Genomic DNA, 16,115 nt, shown 5'->3' with positions numbered 1-16,115 from the left:
CGGCGGCGGCGGCGCGGGGACGCGCGCTGTCTCTTTAAGGGAGCTCGGTCTGGGGTGGCGCTTTCCTCCGCGAAGGCTCCTTTGATATTAATAGTGTTGGTGTCTTGAAACTGACGTAATGCGCGGAGACTGAGGTCCTGACAAGCGATAACATTTCTGATAAAGACCCGATCTCACTGCAATCTCAAGCGTCCTCTTTTTGGTGCTGCTCGTTTCTCCAGACCCCGCGTCCTCTCGATCGCTCTCTCGCCTTCCTATTTTTTTTTTTTAAACAAAAAACAACACCCCCTCCCCTCTCCCACCCGGCACCGGGCACATCCTTGCTCTATTTCCTTTCTCTCTCTCTCTCTCTCTCTCTTTTTTTTATAAAGGGGGGGAGGGAAGGGAAAGGGGGGGAGGCAGGAAAGACCTTTTTCTCCCCCCCCTCCCCCCCAATAATCCAAGATCAACTCTGCAAACAACAGAAGACGGTTCATGGCTCTGGCTGCCGCGCCACCATCTTTCGGGCTGCCGAGGGTGTTCTTGACGATTAATCAACAGGTAAGGAGGGGCCCGGGCGGGCCGCGGGGCCGGGGGCCGCGGGGGGTACGGGGGGCGCGGGCGCCCCTCGGCCGGGCCCGGGGCGCCGCGACGCGAGTGCTGCGCCCGCGCGTGTGTGCGCAAAATGTGGGCGATCGCGAGCGGGGAGCCCTGGGAATTAAAAGTGACTTTCTTTGAAAAAAAAAAAAAAAAGCAGAGGGAGAGTGTGCAGAAAGCCAAGCGCAGGCTTCTCGGGTTTCACATGCATTTTCTTTCTTCCTTTTTGCGCGTGTGATTTCTTTCTTTCTTTCTTCTCTTCTGCTCTCTTTCCCCCCCTTCCTCTCCTCCTTTTGGTGGGTCTGAGGCAACTGAGCCTTAGAAACGAGCGACTTCAAACTGCAGTAGCCCCTGGAGTCAGGAGGGTCAAGTTCAGCCGCCAGGGAGGAGGAAAAACAAATCCCTATTTGCCAAAAAAAGAAGTTTCAGGCCGGTGCCCCCTCCCCCTCGCAGCCCCACTCCCCCTCGCTGTCTCTTTCTGGCTGATTTTAATTCTCTCCTACCGGGCGCAGCGGAGGAGCTGGAGGTGGTTGGACCCGAGGGGCCGCCGCCGCCGCCGCCGCCGCCGCCGCTGCAAGTTTTCTGGGGCTCCTGACAAGCGGGGAGCAGACTAGGCACCAGCATGCAGAGTAGTAAGTCGGGCCAACTTGGGAGGGTTGGGAGGGTCTCAGAGAGGGGCCTTCGTGTGGTCCCCAAAGTGGGAAAACAGCGCAGGACTGGCGTTGGCTTTGAAGAGTTTGCAAAGCCAGGCTTCAAACTTTTTGCCTTAAAGGCCCAGCTGGGCTGGAGAAGGAGGGTGTCGCATCCCCTGATGCACCCGCCTCTGCGCGGCTCAGGGCAGCTTGGCCGAGGGGTCTGTGCCCTGTCCGTGCCATGTGGCAGGGCCTTGCAGCCCAGGCGCTTCCGTAGGGGCTGAGGAAGGGGCAGACTTCCTCTGCGGTGCGGATGATGCGCCATGTGTCGCGGGTCAGCGGACACTGGACGGTGATTAAATGCCTGACAGCGGTGGGACGTCCAGGCGGACGGGCGCTTCGCCTTCTGTCTAGTTCCTGTTTGGGTTCCAGAGAAACGCATCTTTGAAAGGCCAAGGCAAACATCACTGTCCCTTCAAATAACTCCAGGATTATAGGACCCCATGAATAATTTGAGGGTGAGGCGGAGGTGGGAGCTGTTTGAAGTGCAAAGCTGTTTTTGTGGCTGGGAAAGCTTTTTTGTTAGTACCTGTGTGAGATGGTGGTGTTTCCCCCTTTCCCCAGGGAAGTCAGTAACCGTTTTATGGCCTTAAGACTCTAAAGCAATTTAAGTTAGAAGGCGAGAAGGACTGGTGGGTTGCAGAGGGAATCTTGGACTGATTAAATTTGAGGTCTTGCTTTACTTCCTCATATCTTTTTAGGCCTCAGAATTGATACTATTGAAAGTTTTTGAGTAAGCAATGGATTTTAATGATGAATCAAAATTATGATAGAATATTCCTCCTTATCCTATTTTGGAAAATCACGGCTAGAGTCTTAAGTGAGGTAAGTGAAGTGAGAAGCGTAGCCGAGAAGTGAAATCGCAGAGAAGTTGGGCCGATTCATTGAACTTTTGTAGATTCATTGAACTTTTGTAAATGCACCAGGTGAACAGGGAAGGGTCTGAGAGGAAAAATAGGTACAAAGGGATCTCCAGATAGGGCTGGGGAGAGAATTATAAAGAAATGATAACTCTAGGCCTGGTTGTTGGCTGAAATTTGATTGTTCAAAGCAAAAATACTATAGGAACCTCTAACCACTCTTCAAAGTCGTCCAGCTCTTAAGTTAAAAACCTATGGATCTTGCTGGCATCATGTTACTTTCCTGCTGGTTTTAGGAAAAGTTGATCATTCAGAAAAGGCTGCCAGAGTTAAAAATGCGAGGGGCAGCAAAGGAAAGTAATGCGGCGGCCAGTTCTTGACGTGGACAAAATGAGAATGAAAGTTTCTGAGCTCACTGTTGTCAAGTTTCTTACTTGTTGCTCATTTGCTTAGGACGCTTTCTCAGATATTCCACCGGTTAATGTAAAAAAGCAAACTCGCTCTAAAATGGTGTGGGCTTTTTTTTTCTTCCCCCAAGTCTGCTAGGGTTGTGAATAAATACAGGGTTTGTATGGGAAGATGAAGCGTTTCCTGTAAGTTGTGATGCTGACAGGACAGTCTGGAAATGATACCAACATTTTGAGGATTTTTTTTTTTTTTTTACCTTTAAGTGAAAGTTTATTAATGACGTGCTTAATCTTAACAAGTCAAACATATTGTTCTTAGAGCTTATCTCTCCTCAGATTTCATAACTTCCTTTTAAAGCTATACCCCTGGATGAAAACATCTCTAGATTCAGTTAAATAGACAGGGCCACGAGCGTGCTCAAGTTGGACGCTTATTTTTGAATATTAACAATGTGAAAATAAAACTCCTGATGGGGAGATAGAATTCTAATGCCACATTATGATTTGATTTCTCTAAATGTGAAGCATTCTGAGACTTCATTAATACTCAGTTGGCAAAGTATTATTTGCCATGGGTGAGTTGATGTTTACGGCTTCCCAATATATCTATTATATGTTAGGATATATGTGTGTAGAATACTTTCCTACACGTAATAATCAAGTCTGACGCTCTCCAAGTAGATGGTGGAACACAGCAAGTTCCTTACAAAAAAAGTTTGTCACTCCTTTGAATTCTGGACGCTGTAGGGGAGTCTGCTGCTATTTAGATGTTGTCCTTTGTCTCTGAAAGGTAACATGAAAAGTAAGGAGAAAGGTGTCAGAGTAGTTGTGAGGTCTGAGGTTGATTTTAGAGCTCAGCATTCTGATGATTAGTGTTTTAAATGATTTAATAAAATTTTTGCTTGAAAACAGGTTAGAATCTGTAATAGTGTGTTAGTCGTAAGTGAGTTGCACATGCCTCTTCCATATTTTCAGTATTATTTTTACTTTTCTTTTAAGTCACGTACTACTCCTGAGTTTACTCTGATTTCCAGAGTACAGGACTCTGTAATACACATAAGGGAATCTTCATTCATAAGGAAAACCTTCAAAACAGGGAAATGGATGCATCTCTGGAAAAGCTGCTTTTAAGATCTTAGTATTTCAATGATGTTTCTATTACTGTTATTATTTGATGTGAGTGTGTGTGCGCGCGCGCGTGCGTGTGTGTGTGTGTATGTGTGTGTACAGAGAGAGAGAAATAAAGATCACAATTTGCTGTTAATGATCTGCACATTCCTATTAAGATATGCTAAAAGGTGTTAAGTTTTAATGAACTCTTTTCTTACCTTCTTTGTGGAAGTAAATAAGCGTTACTGAAATTTTTAAAAAGACTGGTAGAAAATTGTTTTTGAGCCAGAACTTTATTTTGACTTTGAAATGAGCACAGATATCAATAACTGGCCTTCAAATGTTTTTTTATAATGCATATAATATAGAAATTATTTTTTTACTTCACTACTTGGGTAGCAAACAATAATGTAATAACACTATGCTATTGTGTGTAAAATAAAATAGACTTTAAGAAAGTTATGGGCAGGTGTTTATAATTAATTTAAAGGGAAAATTATTATTTTTGAAATAAGTGATGCACTTAAAATAAAATGACTGGTGCACATTAAAACATATTCTTATTGAGATAGTCTCTGGTGTGTAAAATGAAGCCATTCATTCAGCAGACTGACAACTTTCCACTTGGTATTTGCCTTTGCTTAATTTAGTTTCTGCAGGACAGCTAGTGTGGTAGTCTGCATCTGTTTTTGGCAGGCACAGAAAACTATAAACTGAGACAGTTCTGTCCCAAATATCGCAGCTCACACGTTACAATCAATTTGATAAAAACAGGAGAGTTTTATGGACTTGCTTTCTGTTGTTCATCCTTGCTCAAGCTGTCAGGTAACAGGTTTCTCTCTCTCCCCGTTTTGCTGGTTATAACTGCTAGGACCATGGATAACTAGTTCTGAGTCCTGTTTACTCATCCATCCACCTTATTTATTATTCATTGAAATTTGGGGGAAATTCAATGACAGCATATCTGGACGTCGTTTTACTTTATCTATGTGATAACTACAGCTTTTGATATCATCGTACAGAAGGTAATGAATTCTTTGTTACTATAATAGTTTTACAATTTATGGAATTGCAGGGTCCCCCATAGATAAAATATGAAGAAACTTACAGCCTTTGCCAGGTAGAAATCTCATCTAATTCTCTGAAGTTCCTGGTGATTGTCAGGTATATGGGAGACTACCGCACTTTGCAGTTATCTCCACTGAAAAAAGCTAAGCAGAGTTTTTTAAATCACCAAAATTATTTGTCTTCCTAAAGCTTTAACCAGTGGATTAAAGTAAATATGCGAAAATGCCAAGTGTTGTTTTGTACTACTGTTCAGTAGCGAACAGAGCTGTAGAGGGAATAACCACTTTTAAAAATTTATCCCCAAGTGTGAGTGGGTCTTAGGCTGTTTGTTTATTTGTATAGGATATTGGATTAGTTATATATGACCTTTATAAATACTGTCCTTAATGTTGCTTTTATGGTCACCTCTAGGGTTTTCCTATCACTTTGTGGTTTTCAGGTCCCTGGGAACTGAATTCGTTGGTCTTTGGTTTGGTTCTCTGATGGATATAATAATGTAGAACGGGATTTAGTTTAGAAAGAGATCTTTGGGCTTAAGGAGACCTCTTTCACTGAATTTGGGGAAGGATCGATGGATGAAAATTATATGAATTGTTGTTAGTTTGAGAAGAAGGCTGACTGGTGGCTGAAGCTATAGTAGCTATTAGAGTAGAAATGTCGACTTTTTGTCATCCCCCATCCCCCGCTTTTTTTTTCTCTAAGAGCACAAATCCAAGTAGCAAAAACAAAGATGAAATTATCTATGCACTTCAAATTGAAGCATCATTGGGAATCATTTTCTGATTCAAAGCTATAACTGAAATACAAATAACATCAAAATGCCCCCCAAAAGACTTTAAGGGTATGCTTTTTGTTCCTAAGCATGTTTCATTAAAAATAAGAAAGAAAACTTTTAATTTTTAAAATGTTTCTAGCTCTTTAAAAACCTGCAGTAAATACTTTACAAGTGGCTAGACACCTTCCCTGGTGGTTTAGTTTATACAAGCAGGAAACTTTCTCTCCTACTCTTTCTCTCTTTCTTGTTTTCTTTAAACCAACTGACGTAATGCCAAACTTTGCTTTAAAAGAACAGACAGAAGTAATTGGTAGCTTTTAACTTTTAATAATGTTCTGGATTGGTTTTAGTGGCCAAAATGCCATTTTTTTTTTTTTTAAAGTTCAAGTAAGAACGGGCTTGTGGCCTGAGGAAGAAAGGCTCTGTTGATGCAGTTATTTTTATTCTTGTTTTTCAATCTGTTATTAAAAATCTTTCCTGCTGAGCACTGCTGGATTTCTCCAATTGCTCTCTGTGATGGCTGGTGCATTTCAGGTTACCGTAACTTAAACAGTTTTTGGGTTTTGGGGAGAGTGGGTATTTGTGTTGCGTGATTTCTTTCTTAGTTGGAAAAAAACCATTGTTTTTGTTTCAATTGAGATGAATTAATTAAGATCATCAATGGCGACAGGTCAATGAATGTGTTTATATAAAGAATGCTACACCTGTTAGCAAGAGCCTGAAATGTGGAAGTTTAATTGTGACATTAATCATTTTTATGTGCAGAGGAAGGAAAATAGATGAAACTTTACAAAAATATATTTTAAGATTGAAAGCGTTAATTTTAAGGGTCAGTTTGTTTCTACTGGTGGTTCTTTTATTCGCACAATTTTAGATGATAATTTTTTAACCCTATTTATCACGCAGTGTTTTTAGTTTCCTTTTTTTTTTTTTTAAATCGTCATTTTTTCTTTTCCTGATCTTACACAGGCAAACAGAACTTTCTCCAGTTAAGAGACATCTTGGTGATGTTGATTGACATCAGGGCAACTTCAGAAGCTGGCAAGTAGGAAAATCTTTTCAGAGGGCAAAAAGATTTGTGCCAGGTTTTCCTTCCTTGGGGAAAGACACTCCACCCAGAAACGGGGCCCTCCGCCCCATTTGGTGGGCCAGGACTGAGTATCGACGTTGCTGGTGTGAATTGTTCGTAAGGTTTAAATCTTATGGTTACTTGTCTTGGACTTGACTTTTAACCCCAAATTTGTTTTGAGAGTTTTTGTTTTTCTTTTCGTTACACAGAGCGTATTTTAAAAATAATACATACTGAAATTAGGTATCACGGAGATACCTTAAAATGTCTTTTAAGGCTTTTACAATTATAAAAGTATTCTGCATATTCAGGGAAGTTGACGTGTTCTCTGCATAGAAATTTGACAGTTTTGACTTACCTTATGTCTTTCTCAGTTTTTCTTGTGAGAGCTAAGACTTTAGTTCAAATCAGGGGCATTCTTTCTTTGCTAACTACTCCTTTACTTACGGATTTGTCAGGAAAAACTTTAGGAACTGAAGCTGTAAGTTGTTTGCATCAAGCATGGTGAGAGTATCTCAGAGTCAGTCTTACTTTATTTTTCACAGAGTTTTCAAACATAAATTTAACGTTATGGGGTTCTGTGTCATTGCATTTTTACTTAATGAATGTCGGTTTATTACTTCAAAACTGAGGGAACAGTGATAAAGTTTAGCAAGAAGGAAAAAAAGGCAGAAGGTGGTGTTCCGAGCCCCAGTCCTTTAATATCAGCAGTGTGTGTACTGTTCAGTGGTGGGGAGGGGTTGGGGAGGCTTTGTGGGAGATGATACTAAAAAAAAAAAAAAAAAAAAATCCATCAATTGCGCATATGATCCCCTCCCCTTAAGGTTTACTTAAACAATATGTTTCAGTTTTGCCTCAAACCATTCCTCACCACTTCTGCTCCCAAGAATCTACCACTATCTTGGTTCCTGAGCCATTAAGGATGACACTTTCTGTTGTATAATGAACTGCAGTATTGTTTGAACAAAGGTAACATATTTTGATTTGTGTAATTTTTTGGTAGTTACTGATAGGATACCTCTAATATGAGAAGAAAGCTAGCGGTGTAAATGCTTGCAGTATCCACGATAGCTATACTGTGTTTAGATTATTGCTGGTGTGTGTGCATGTTGTTGTGGGTGTGCTGTATGGATGTAATGTACATGGACTGGTAATAGGCAGATACACCTGATGGTGGATTCTACTATGTGAAACCATTAACTCTGCCCTTTAAACATGAATCTTTTAAGGAGTTACATGACCTACTTTACGAAGTCTAGAAGTTTGAAATGGGTATGGAGTTTAAACCTAGTGAAGTCATCATTATCATAATACTTATATCTGCTCTGAATTTACTAAGCAATTTTAAAAATAACAAAAAAACTATAAATCAAAATGCCACATTTCACCATGTTTTCAGAAATGCTTCTGAAGAAAAATTTTTTAAAGTCCCATTTGTTTCTGTTGAGAGGAGCAGTTAAGTGAGAGTGCTGTTTCTGAATATATCTGTTTATGGGGTAGCACTTTATAGTTTACTCTTCTATCCCAAAACGTTATGTAGAAATAATATGGAACATGTAAAGACTCTGTACTGTGACCCAGTGCGTTTTTCCCTAGGGTGATGGATTCTGTGCGTCACCCCAATGTGATGCTATTTGCCAGGCTTGTAATACTGGTTTTGAGGGTTGCTGTATGTCCTATTTCATCAGGCAACACAATACAACAACTTTGGTATCTAGGTAATTGACACAGTCAAAATAGGCTCTGGAAAATGTTCCAGATACTTCTAACTCAGAAGTTAACTTATATGTTCAATTTGTTTAACATTTGAATAAATAATGACTCACTGTCAGCTCTTTAAGCCTTCTATAGTAGATAGTCTTAGAAAGAAATATACAAGTGCCCATAGTTTATTTTCTGTTTCTTTTTTCCTTTATTTGAAGGGAGCATGGTTCTCCTATTTGCATTTATAATTGCTTTATCTGTTAATCACTTTGTCTTCATGATAGTGAGTAGTATAGTATTATGAAGAATAATAAACATATTCATAATATCGAATGTGTATGTCCTAAGCTTTAAAAAACATTAATAATGTATTATTTGAGTATTATTAGAATTATTAGAATAACCTAGAATGAACCCAGTATAGGATGATAGATACACCACAACTGCTCTTTAGACATTAAATATATTTTAGCTGTAGGAAAAAAAAGATAAAAAAGATTTCAAAACCTCAGAGCTTTTTTACTTGTAGAATCTGGAGAGAATTTATGAAACTTACTAATCAGCAAATACTTTTAATATAACATGTGCTTCTTGATTAGATTCTACAATATGGCTTTCAGCGGATTCTTGTGGATCAGTATTGCAGTTTTTCCGTATAGAAATATATATTATGTCTGAGATCAGAGACATCTCTAAATAGTGTAAATATATAGAGCAGGAGTTAGTCTTTGTGGAATCTGTTTTCTCTATTACGTGATACACTTCATGTACAAAGGGATCAAGCATTACTAATCTAGTTTTAGCTTTATTTTCTCTAAGCTATGCACAAGTGCAGCATATGAACTTGTGACTTCATATTAACTTAGTGCGTACATGTACGTACACATATCTATATTCTCACTCGTATAGAATGTTTCTCATTACAGGCACTGAAAGGAATTTTAACATATTACATATTTTTTTAAATGACTTTAACCTTCGTAATATTCATTTTAATTACTTGATGTATCCCAACACCTATTTGAGGGTTAATTTAATTATAATTTTGGTTCTGAAATGAGACCAAGATTGGCAAAACAAATTAAAAACTAACTTCTCCTTGTGACTTCTCTGTGATGTCATTATCCAGACCTCATCTTTAGCTCTGAAAGATGTAGAAATAAGTACATCAGCCTGTTATTCTCTCAATACTCTTAAGTAGTTCTGAACATATAAAAAAGTTCCTGAAAGAGATTTTGGTTTTTATTTCAGCTTTACTTTATGATGCCATTAAATATTTTTGAAAGAGAATCTCACTCACTGTGATTTTTAAAAATACCATTCAACTGGGGAAGTTGAGACTGATCATATATATATTAATTTTAATCAAGGCCCATGCTACTAATTTTTCTCGCGACATGTTAGCCCAATTGTTGAGTGATTAATAATTCTTTTATCAACTGTTCCTGGATATACCTTTGAGATCTTTTAAAATCGGGTGTTTACTGTATCTGGCAGCTGCATTTTTATGTTAATAAATCAATTTGATTATGAATTGAAGAAACACAAGTGATTATATTTAATACCTTCTTTAGTCTATTACTGGAAGTATTATTGCAAAATTTTCACCTCAGTTCTTCAAACTTAGGTACGTTTTGGAAAATAACTTAGGTACAAGTGGCCAGTGGAAGCAATTACATCCAAGCAAGGAGTAATATGAAACATTATTTTCTGTAACTTATCAGCAAATTCTAAGAATTGCATTTAGGAAAAATTTGCATTACATTCATTGCATGAAAGATGTGGTAAATTACTATAAGAAACTCACTGTCATCTAAACCTCAATGACTGTGAACTCTTTATTTAACTCTCTATCCCATTACCGTTTATTCTACTTTTAAATGTTCCGTTCTTAAGACAATTTCTGTTGTTGAAAGAGTGTCCTAATTATTTACATTTTGCTTTTTCTTTGTCTCCTGATAAACTTTAACTAAGAAAACTGTCACTTATAAGATTTTAGGCTGATAGTAAAAATCATAATGTACACATTTTATGTATAAATATGTGTACATGATCTTGCATGTTCAATTTGTCAGACATTTAACTCTTCAGTGTTACACATATTTGTGTGTATTTGTGTACATACCTATCATGTATTTTTACTCCCAGAAGTGTTCAATACATCATTGTTAATTTTTAATTATGTATATATATGCTCTTCTTACTCCCTGAGTAATTCGATATATCATTGACAATAATAAACACTTAAAAATGAGACCAATAATGAATAGAAATGGAAAATAGGGGGCTAGATGTAAGTGTAAGCAGGTTTTCCTCCTTTTTGTTTGTGTCATGTTCAGTTGCTATTTAGAAGGATGTGTGTGTGTGTGTGTGTGTATGAACAGAAGGGGGATATGGATACTGTACAATCCATTATAACATAAGGAACTATTGAAATATATGGCTTTATTTATTTATATATTTTGACACAGGACACTTTGACCTCTTTGCCTGTGGTACTTGGGAATTTTAGATAAAGCCCATTGGGGTCACACTCATCAGTTCCAACTTTGCGTGACAAAAAGCATTCTCTTCTCTAGCTTCTGGTGTGCTAACTACTGTGCTGTTTTCCTTCAGGACTGGAAGTCCTGTAAGTTAATTTGGCATTTGAAAGCACTACTAGAATTTTTCCTTTTTGAAAATCCTCTGGATGGTTTTCAGAGGAGTAAGCAGAGATCACGGGCAGCGTGATGTCGTTCCTTTCAGGATGCTAAAGAAAATTATGCTGAGAGCAAGCATGCTTCCTCTGGATTATTCTGCCATGCTTTATTACCATTTTTTTTCTCCTCTTTGGGATCTAATATTTCAGTTTAAGGAGGAATAAAGATTTCTCCTTTTAGTGGAAAAATGTGCTAGCTGTAGGGTTTTTACCTACATTTCTTCATAGTATGTACATTTGTGGGGGGAGAGCAGTATAAGAAGAGGAAGAAACTTATATACCACAAAATAATAATATGCTTTTGTTGTTTGCTCTTGAACAGGCCTTTGCCATTCCATTTCTATGAGGAAATGCATTGAATGAAATTAAATAAAGTTGTGGTATAATTTTGAAACGATTGTAAGCACCAACTGTGACATATTTCTGCCAGAAAGATTAAGACAATGTTAGTTACTCCGTGCTTTCACCAAACTCTGTATTCCAAGTTTATAAATATGAATTTGGCCATTTGATCACAGATGATGTTTGATATGAATGTATCTTAATTCAGGGAAGAGAGGACTTAAATTATTCTCACCATCAGTATGCTTTAGATTTGTAAGAAATACAATGCCAAATATCATGTTGTCAGTCCTTTGAGATTTTTTAGTAAAGAGTTTTACTTGTTTATAGTAGCTTATATTCAATGATACCAAGCACAGGCTGCTTAACATATTTGTGCCTTGAGCTCTACTAGTGAAGTTCAATAAATGATTGTATTTCCACCAAGATTTAGGGAGTGATGTACGAGAATAGTAGCCATCTACTAATGATGGTTCTGAGGTTTGGAATTTGTAACTGATTTTTAGGAGCTATGGCATAAATATAATAATAGGTAGAAATATTTAGAGTAATCACCTTTTATAAAAGTTAGTTCTGTCTTTCATGTCTAGGAAAATATAGCAGTGGATGTTTGCTTTTTGTATGTTTTGTCTCCAAGCAGAGGAAACTGACAGTTTTATGTTTTAAGTGCCGAAAGTTGTTCTTGGCTAAGCAGTCCCTGAGTTAATCACTGGGATGTTAACTTGAATTTTTGTCTTTGAAAAGTTTTCGAATTTTAAAGCGAAATATGTTTCCATTATTTCCAAATTGACATCCTGCGCCCTGGATTGGTTTTTAGAGAAATGTTTTTCAAATTCTCTTGGATTGTTTGAAGTCCATTGATTTTGAAATATTTAGTTTTGTTTTTTTAAGCCTTTCCGAAAGGAGAGGGAAAACTTCATCTTTCTAAGATTTTCTTATTTATAGAAACCTCGTTATTTACCATTAAATGCAAATTAATTTTGCATTTATTTTGTATACTTTTTCCTTTTGTGTTCTTTTCAGAAACTCATTTTGATGCATCAGAAATTGAGAGAACAGTAATTTCAGCTCTCCAGCCACACCTTTCTGTGATAAGATATTGTGGTCATTGCTAAGGAGTCACTACAGAGAAATCCTGTCTTATGTCATTTGCACACTTTCATTTTTACTTCAAAGAAGAGTGGTATTTGAAAATCATATATTTATTCTAATTGCAAATATTGTGAATGGTGTAAAATAACATGACATTTAGTTTTTTTTCTCATTTGCGTCTTAGGCAATTTGTGTCTAAAAATTTGTTTGAAGGAGAAAGACAAAGTATTTTAACCAGCTTTGAAATTAATTTAAGATAGTCTTGTGGAATTCTCCACAATGAATACGAAAATATAAAATACTGTCAGCGCACAGGGTTAAAATTTACTTTATATGTACAGTGGCTGCTTTAACCTGACATATTTTAATGTAAAGGATGTTTTAGTACAAAGATGATTTTCTCTGGTTTTGCCTGTATTTTATTTTATTTTATTTTATTTTTTGCAAGCTGTTTGCTTAAAATGATTGGCATCCTTAAATTATGGTTATGTGTAAAACAAATAAGGCTGCTACTATAAAGAAGCAACAGCTCTGCACATTCATCTTAAAGACTATTTTAAAATTTTTTTGTTTGCAACGAATGCATCAGGCCCCAAAGAACTAGATAGTATCCCTAACACATCACCCACACTATTCTCTCGAAGTGGAATTGACTCTGAGAGAGCGCATTAGTTCCACTCCTAGTGGAGTGTATTTCATAGTATTTTGGTGTCTCTGCTGGTAGAAATGTAGACATTTCAACCAACCACCTCCTTCTTTGGTTCCTCTGATATCAGGTGAACATTTTGCCAAAACTTTTGGTCCAGTTCAGTGTAATCAAAAGCATGTTGTGGAATTGGGCTAATGGGATGATTTCAAGTCATGTCTGATGTGTTATTCTGAAAAAATAATTTTAAAAAATTTACCTATTTGGAATAGAATGGAAGAGCTAGGACGGTGTTTTTAGATTTAATTCCAAGACCCTGGGTGCTGGTAAAGAATTAAACAATTCTATAGATCATTTCTCCAGAAAGTGCGGTTTATTTGGGTAACCTTTGTAGAAATAATCGGTTAACTTTTATTTTGACAAAACATGATCATATAAAAATATGCGCAGATTTTCTGAGCCCAGTAATATATGCATTTTATTTCTTTAGGTTCCGTCAATAAAACCATGTACAAAAGAAAATGAACAGAAGAATACATTTAATCACCTGTCTGAGGGCAGATATTGAGTGAACTGCATAGCCTGCAAGAGAATTCTCTTAGTTCTTTGCTTGTGTTCTAAAACCTGGCCCCCATCTCCTTTGCTCATGGGCACATTTCATCACGTGTGCGAGAGTGTCTAGCGTTCTGCATCCCACGGACGCGTGGAAATGTGGATTTAGGCTTGAGAGCCTTTGAACAGTTTTTTGCTGAGGAAAAGTGGAAGCTGGCTAATGAGACATGTCTTACTGACTGAACTTCCCTCGCATGGTCCCTCTAAAATCTACGACCCAAGTTTAAATTTTGGTTCTTCATTGTTCTTTCGTTCAGGTATTATTCAGAGTGATCATAGGATCATGTTTTCTTTTGAGGGATAGAAGCTGAGGACATAAGCTACTATCGATTCTAGCAGAAGTATCTTATTTTACAAAGGAGAGCACTAAGGATGAAGTTAAGTGAAATTTCCCATGATCGCACAGCTACTGAGAAAAAGAACTGAGCTTAGAACCCGTGTCTGGTCGCTATCTCCATTTCTGCATAGAACACTAGACAGGTGTGAGGTTTGTGGAGGAAGTCTGCCTAATACATGAAATTCATTACTCTTCATTTTTCCTTTTGTGGATGGATTTGAGAATAGAATTAGAATAGCATTTATTCATATGCAGTGGGGAATTGATCATGTAATAAATCAGTTGGTACCTTCACGCTATTTCTCTATCAATACCTTATGACAATAGGGGAATCAAATGTGTAATCCAGAAGTCATCCTGAAAGTTAAAAAGTTACTGCAGAAAATTTAGGCTTAATGCTCTTTCAAACCCCTGAACAATACAAGCCTCTTTAGATTCATGTGTATAAAATTCAGTTGGTAAAGAATTGGTTATAAAACGTTCGTTAATAAGGAGTTAGTTTGTATTATTCTTCTCCCTGTAGTTTAGTAGTTTAAAATACCTCCCAACATTTATCTGTTTTGAGGCCAACTTTAAAAATAAAAACAGTCCGTTTGAATTAAGGATTTTTTATCTTCCAAGAAACTGGACTTTTCTTTATTCATAACAGCCATAAGCCCCTTGGCAGGTTGAAAACTATAGACAGCATCTGTGAGATTAGGCCTGAAATGTGCAATTAGTTATTAAAACGTGGTTGAGAAACCATTCGTGGCATTTTAATAAACTCCTCAGCATTTAGAAAAAAAATTAACAAAAGAATAATAAGGAACTTCATTTATTTTAAATGCTGTTGTTATTCTGTCTTTTGAATGATACATTTCAGCTTAAATGTAGTAAAAATGATATATTTTAAAATATAAATGTAATGCCTTTATTTGTCTTTCAGAATTTCTTTAAAGTTATATTTTTATCCATGACCCCGCTGTATAATATGAATACAATTAACAGTTCTTTATTGGTTAAAGTCAAGCTAATTTTAATCATTTACTCTGTCGCATTGGGAAAAGCAGGAAAAATTCTCTGTCGTCTTAGACATCTGAGGTGTATTTTACTTAAATGTCTTGTGTCTTCTTATCTTTCACTTCTAATAATTATATAATCTAAAGGTTGGTGCAACTCCCCTCATCAGTGAGATTTACGATGCTTCCTCAACCTCCGATGGCACTCTTATTTCCATTTCTGTTTTAGCGAATTTTGGTGAGTGCCGCGCAGAAAACTGTTGGACCCAAGACATCCCCCAGACTGTTTTAGAAGACAGTTCTAGGAGGGTCTTTGGCAAGGAGCAGGAGGTGTGTCAGACCCCCAGATTTGGTCCAGGGTCTGCCCTTGAATCCATTTCATGTTGAGTTGCCAGCTGAAGATACCTGTTGGACTGCCTTTTATTTGTCTGGGTTTGTGTCTTAGCCAGAGGGCAGTCTTGTCTTTTTTTTTTTTTTTTAATTTGGTTGTTTTGTTTCACTGGTGTTTCTTTCAGGTGACAAGCCTTTATAAATGGCTGCTTTAAAATAAGAAAGTTTGCCTGTGGAGAAATGATCACATTCAGTCAGAAATAATTACATGGGAGAGTAATGAAATAATCTTTAATATTGAAAAGCATTTCTTCTAAAATGGGTTGAGGAATCATCTTAATGAGTATGGTGACCATCTTACACAAAACCTCCTTCTTGGTATAGTGAGCGTACTGTACAGAGAAAGGCTGAAAACCTCCATTACTATTACCTAACTATCTAGGATTTTGCCCTCCTCTTCCTCTTGCAGTTGATGATGTAGTTGATTTTTTTATGTCGTTGATTTTTTTTTTTAAAAACCCTACTGTTAATGAGAGTTTAACACCTGATGTTTACTTGATGAAACCATAGGAAATGCTATTGATGCTTACGTTGCCCTCGTTTTTCTTAATGTTATTTTGGGATTTATTTTTCTACTGATCCTCTCCCTGTATTCCAAGTATCTCTTTTTCTCCATTGACTTTAAGAGATTGGAACCTTACCATGTACTCTTGGCATTGCAGATCAAAATAAATTTTAAGTGGCTCTTACTTCTGGGCTTTGTTTTTCAGAAAGTACTTTCTTGTTGGCTTTTAAAACA

The 16,115-nt window shown here is 37.2% G+C and overlaps 1 protein-coding gene across 7 annotated transcripts in view; it reads left to right on the top strand.

The window, feature by feature from the left end:
* The first annotated feature begins 418 nt into the window (after nt 1-418).
* The window catches only part of TRPS1 (transcriptional repressor GATA binding 1), a 251,388-nt gene continuing 235,691 nt past the window's right edge, over nt 419-16,115 (top strand). For 2 of the 7 annotated variants that reach the window (XM_032415623.1, XM_032415616.1), the window contains exon 1: nt 419-540. Coding sequence is in view for 1 of the 7 variants with exons in the window: in XM_032415625.1 (XP_032271516.1) it covers nt 1,199-1,208 (10 nt within the window). In the remaining 6 variants the exon portion in view is untranslated. Of the gene's footprint in view, nt 541-1,039; nt 1,209-1,969; nt 2,094-16,115 lie in introns of those variants that run through there. The other 5 variants (XM_032415626.1, XM_032415628.1, XM_032415625.1 and 2 more) reach the window with 3 other exon arrangements.

Source organism: Phoca vitulina, unplaced genomic scaffold, assembly GCF_004348235.1.
Source record: "Phoca vitulina isolate PV1807 unplaced genomic scaffold, GSC_HSeal_1.0 scaffold18, whole genome shotgun sequence".
In the NCBI taxonomy this organism is placed as follows: domain Eukaryota; kingdom Metazoa; phylum Chordata; class Mammalia; order Carnivora; family Phocidae; genus Phoca; species Phoca vitulina.
Note: the sequence above shows the minus strand (reverse complement) of the source record. Positions and strands in the feature narration are given on the sequence as shown.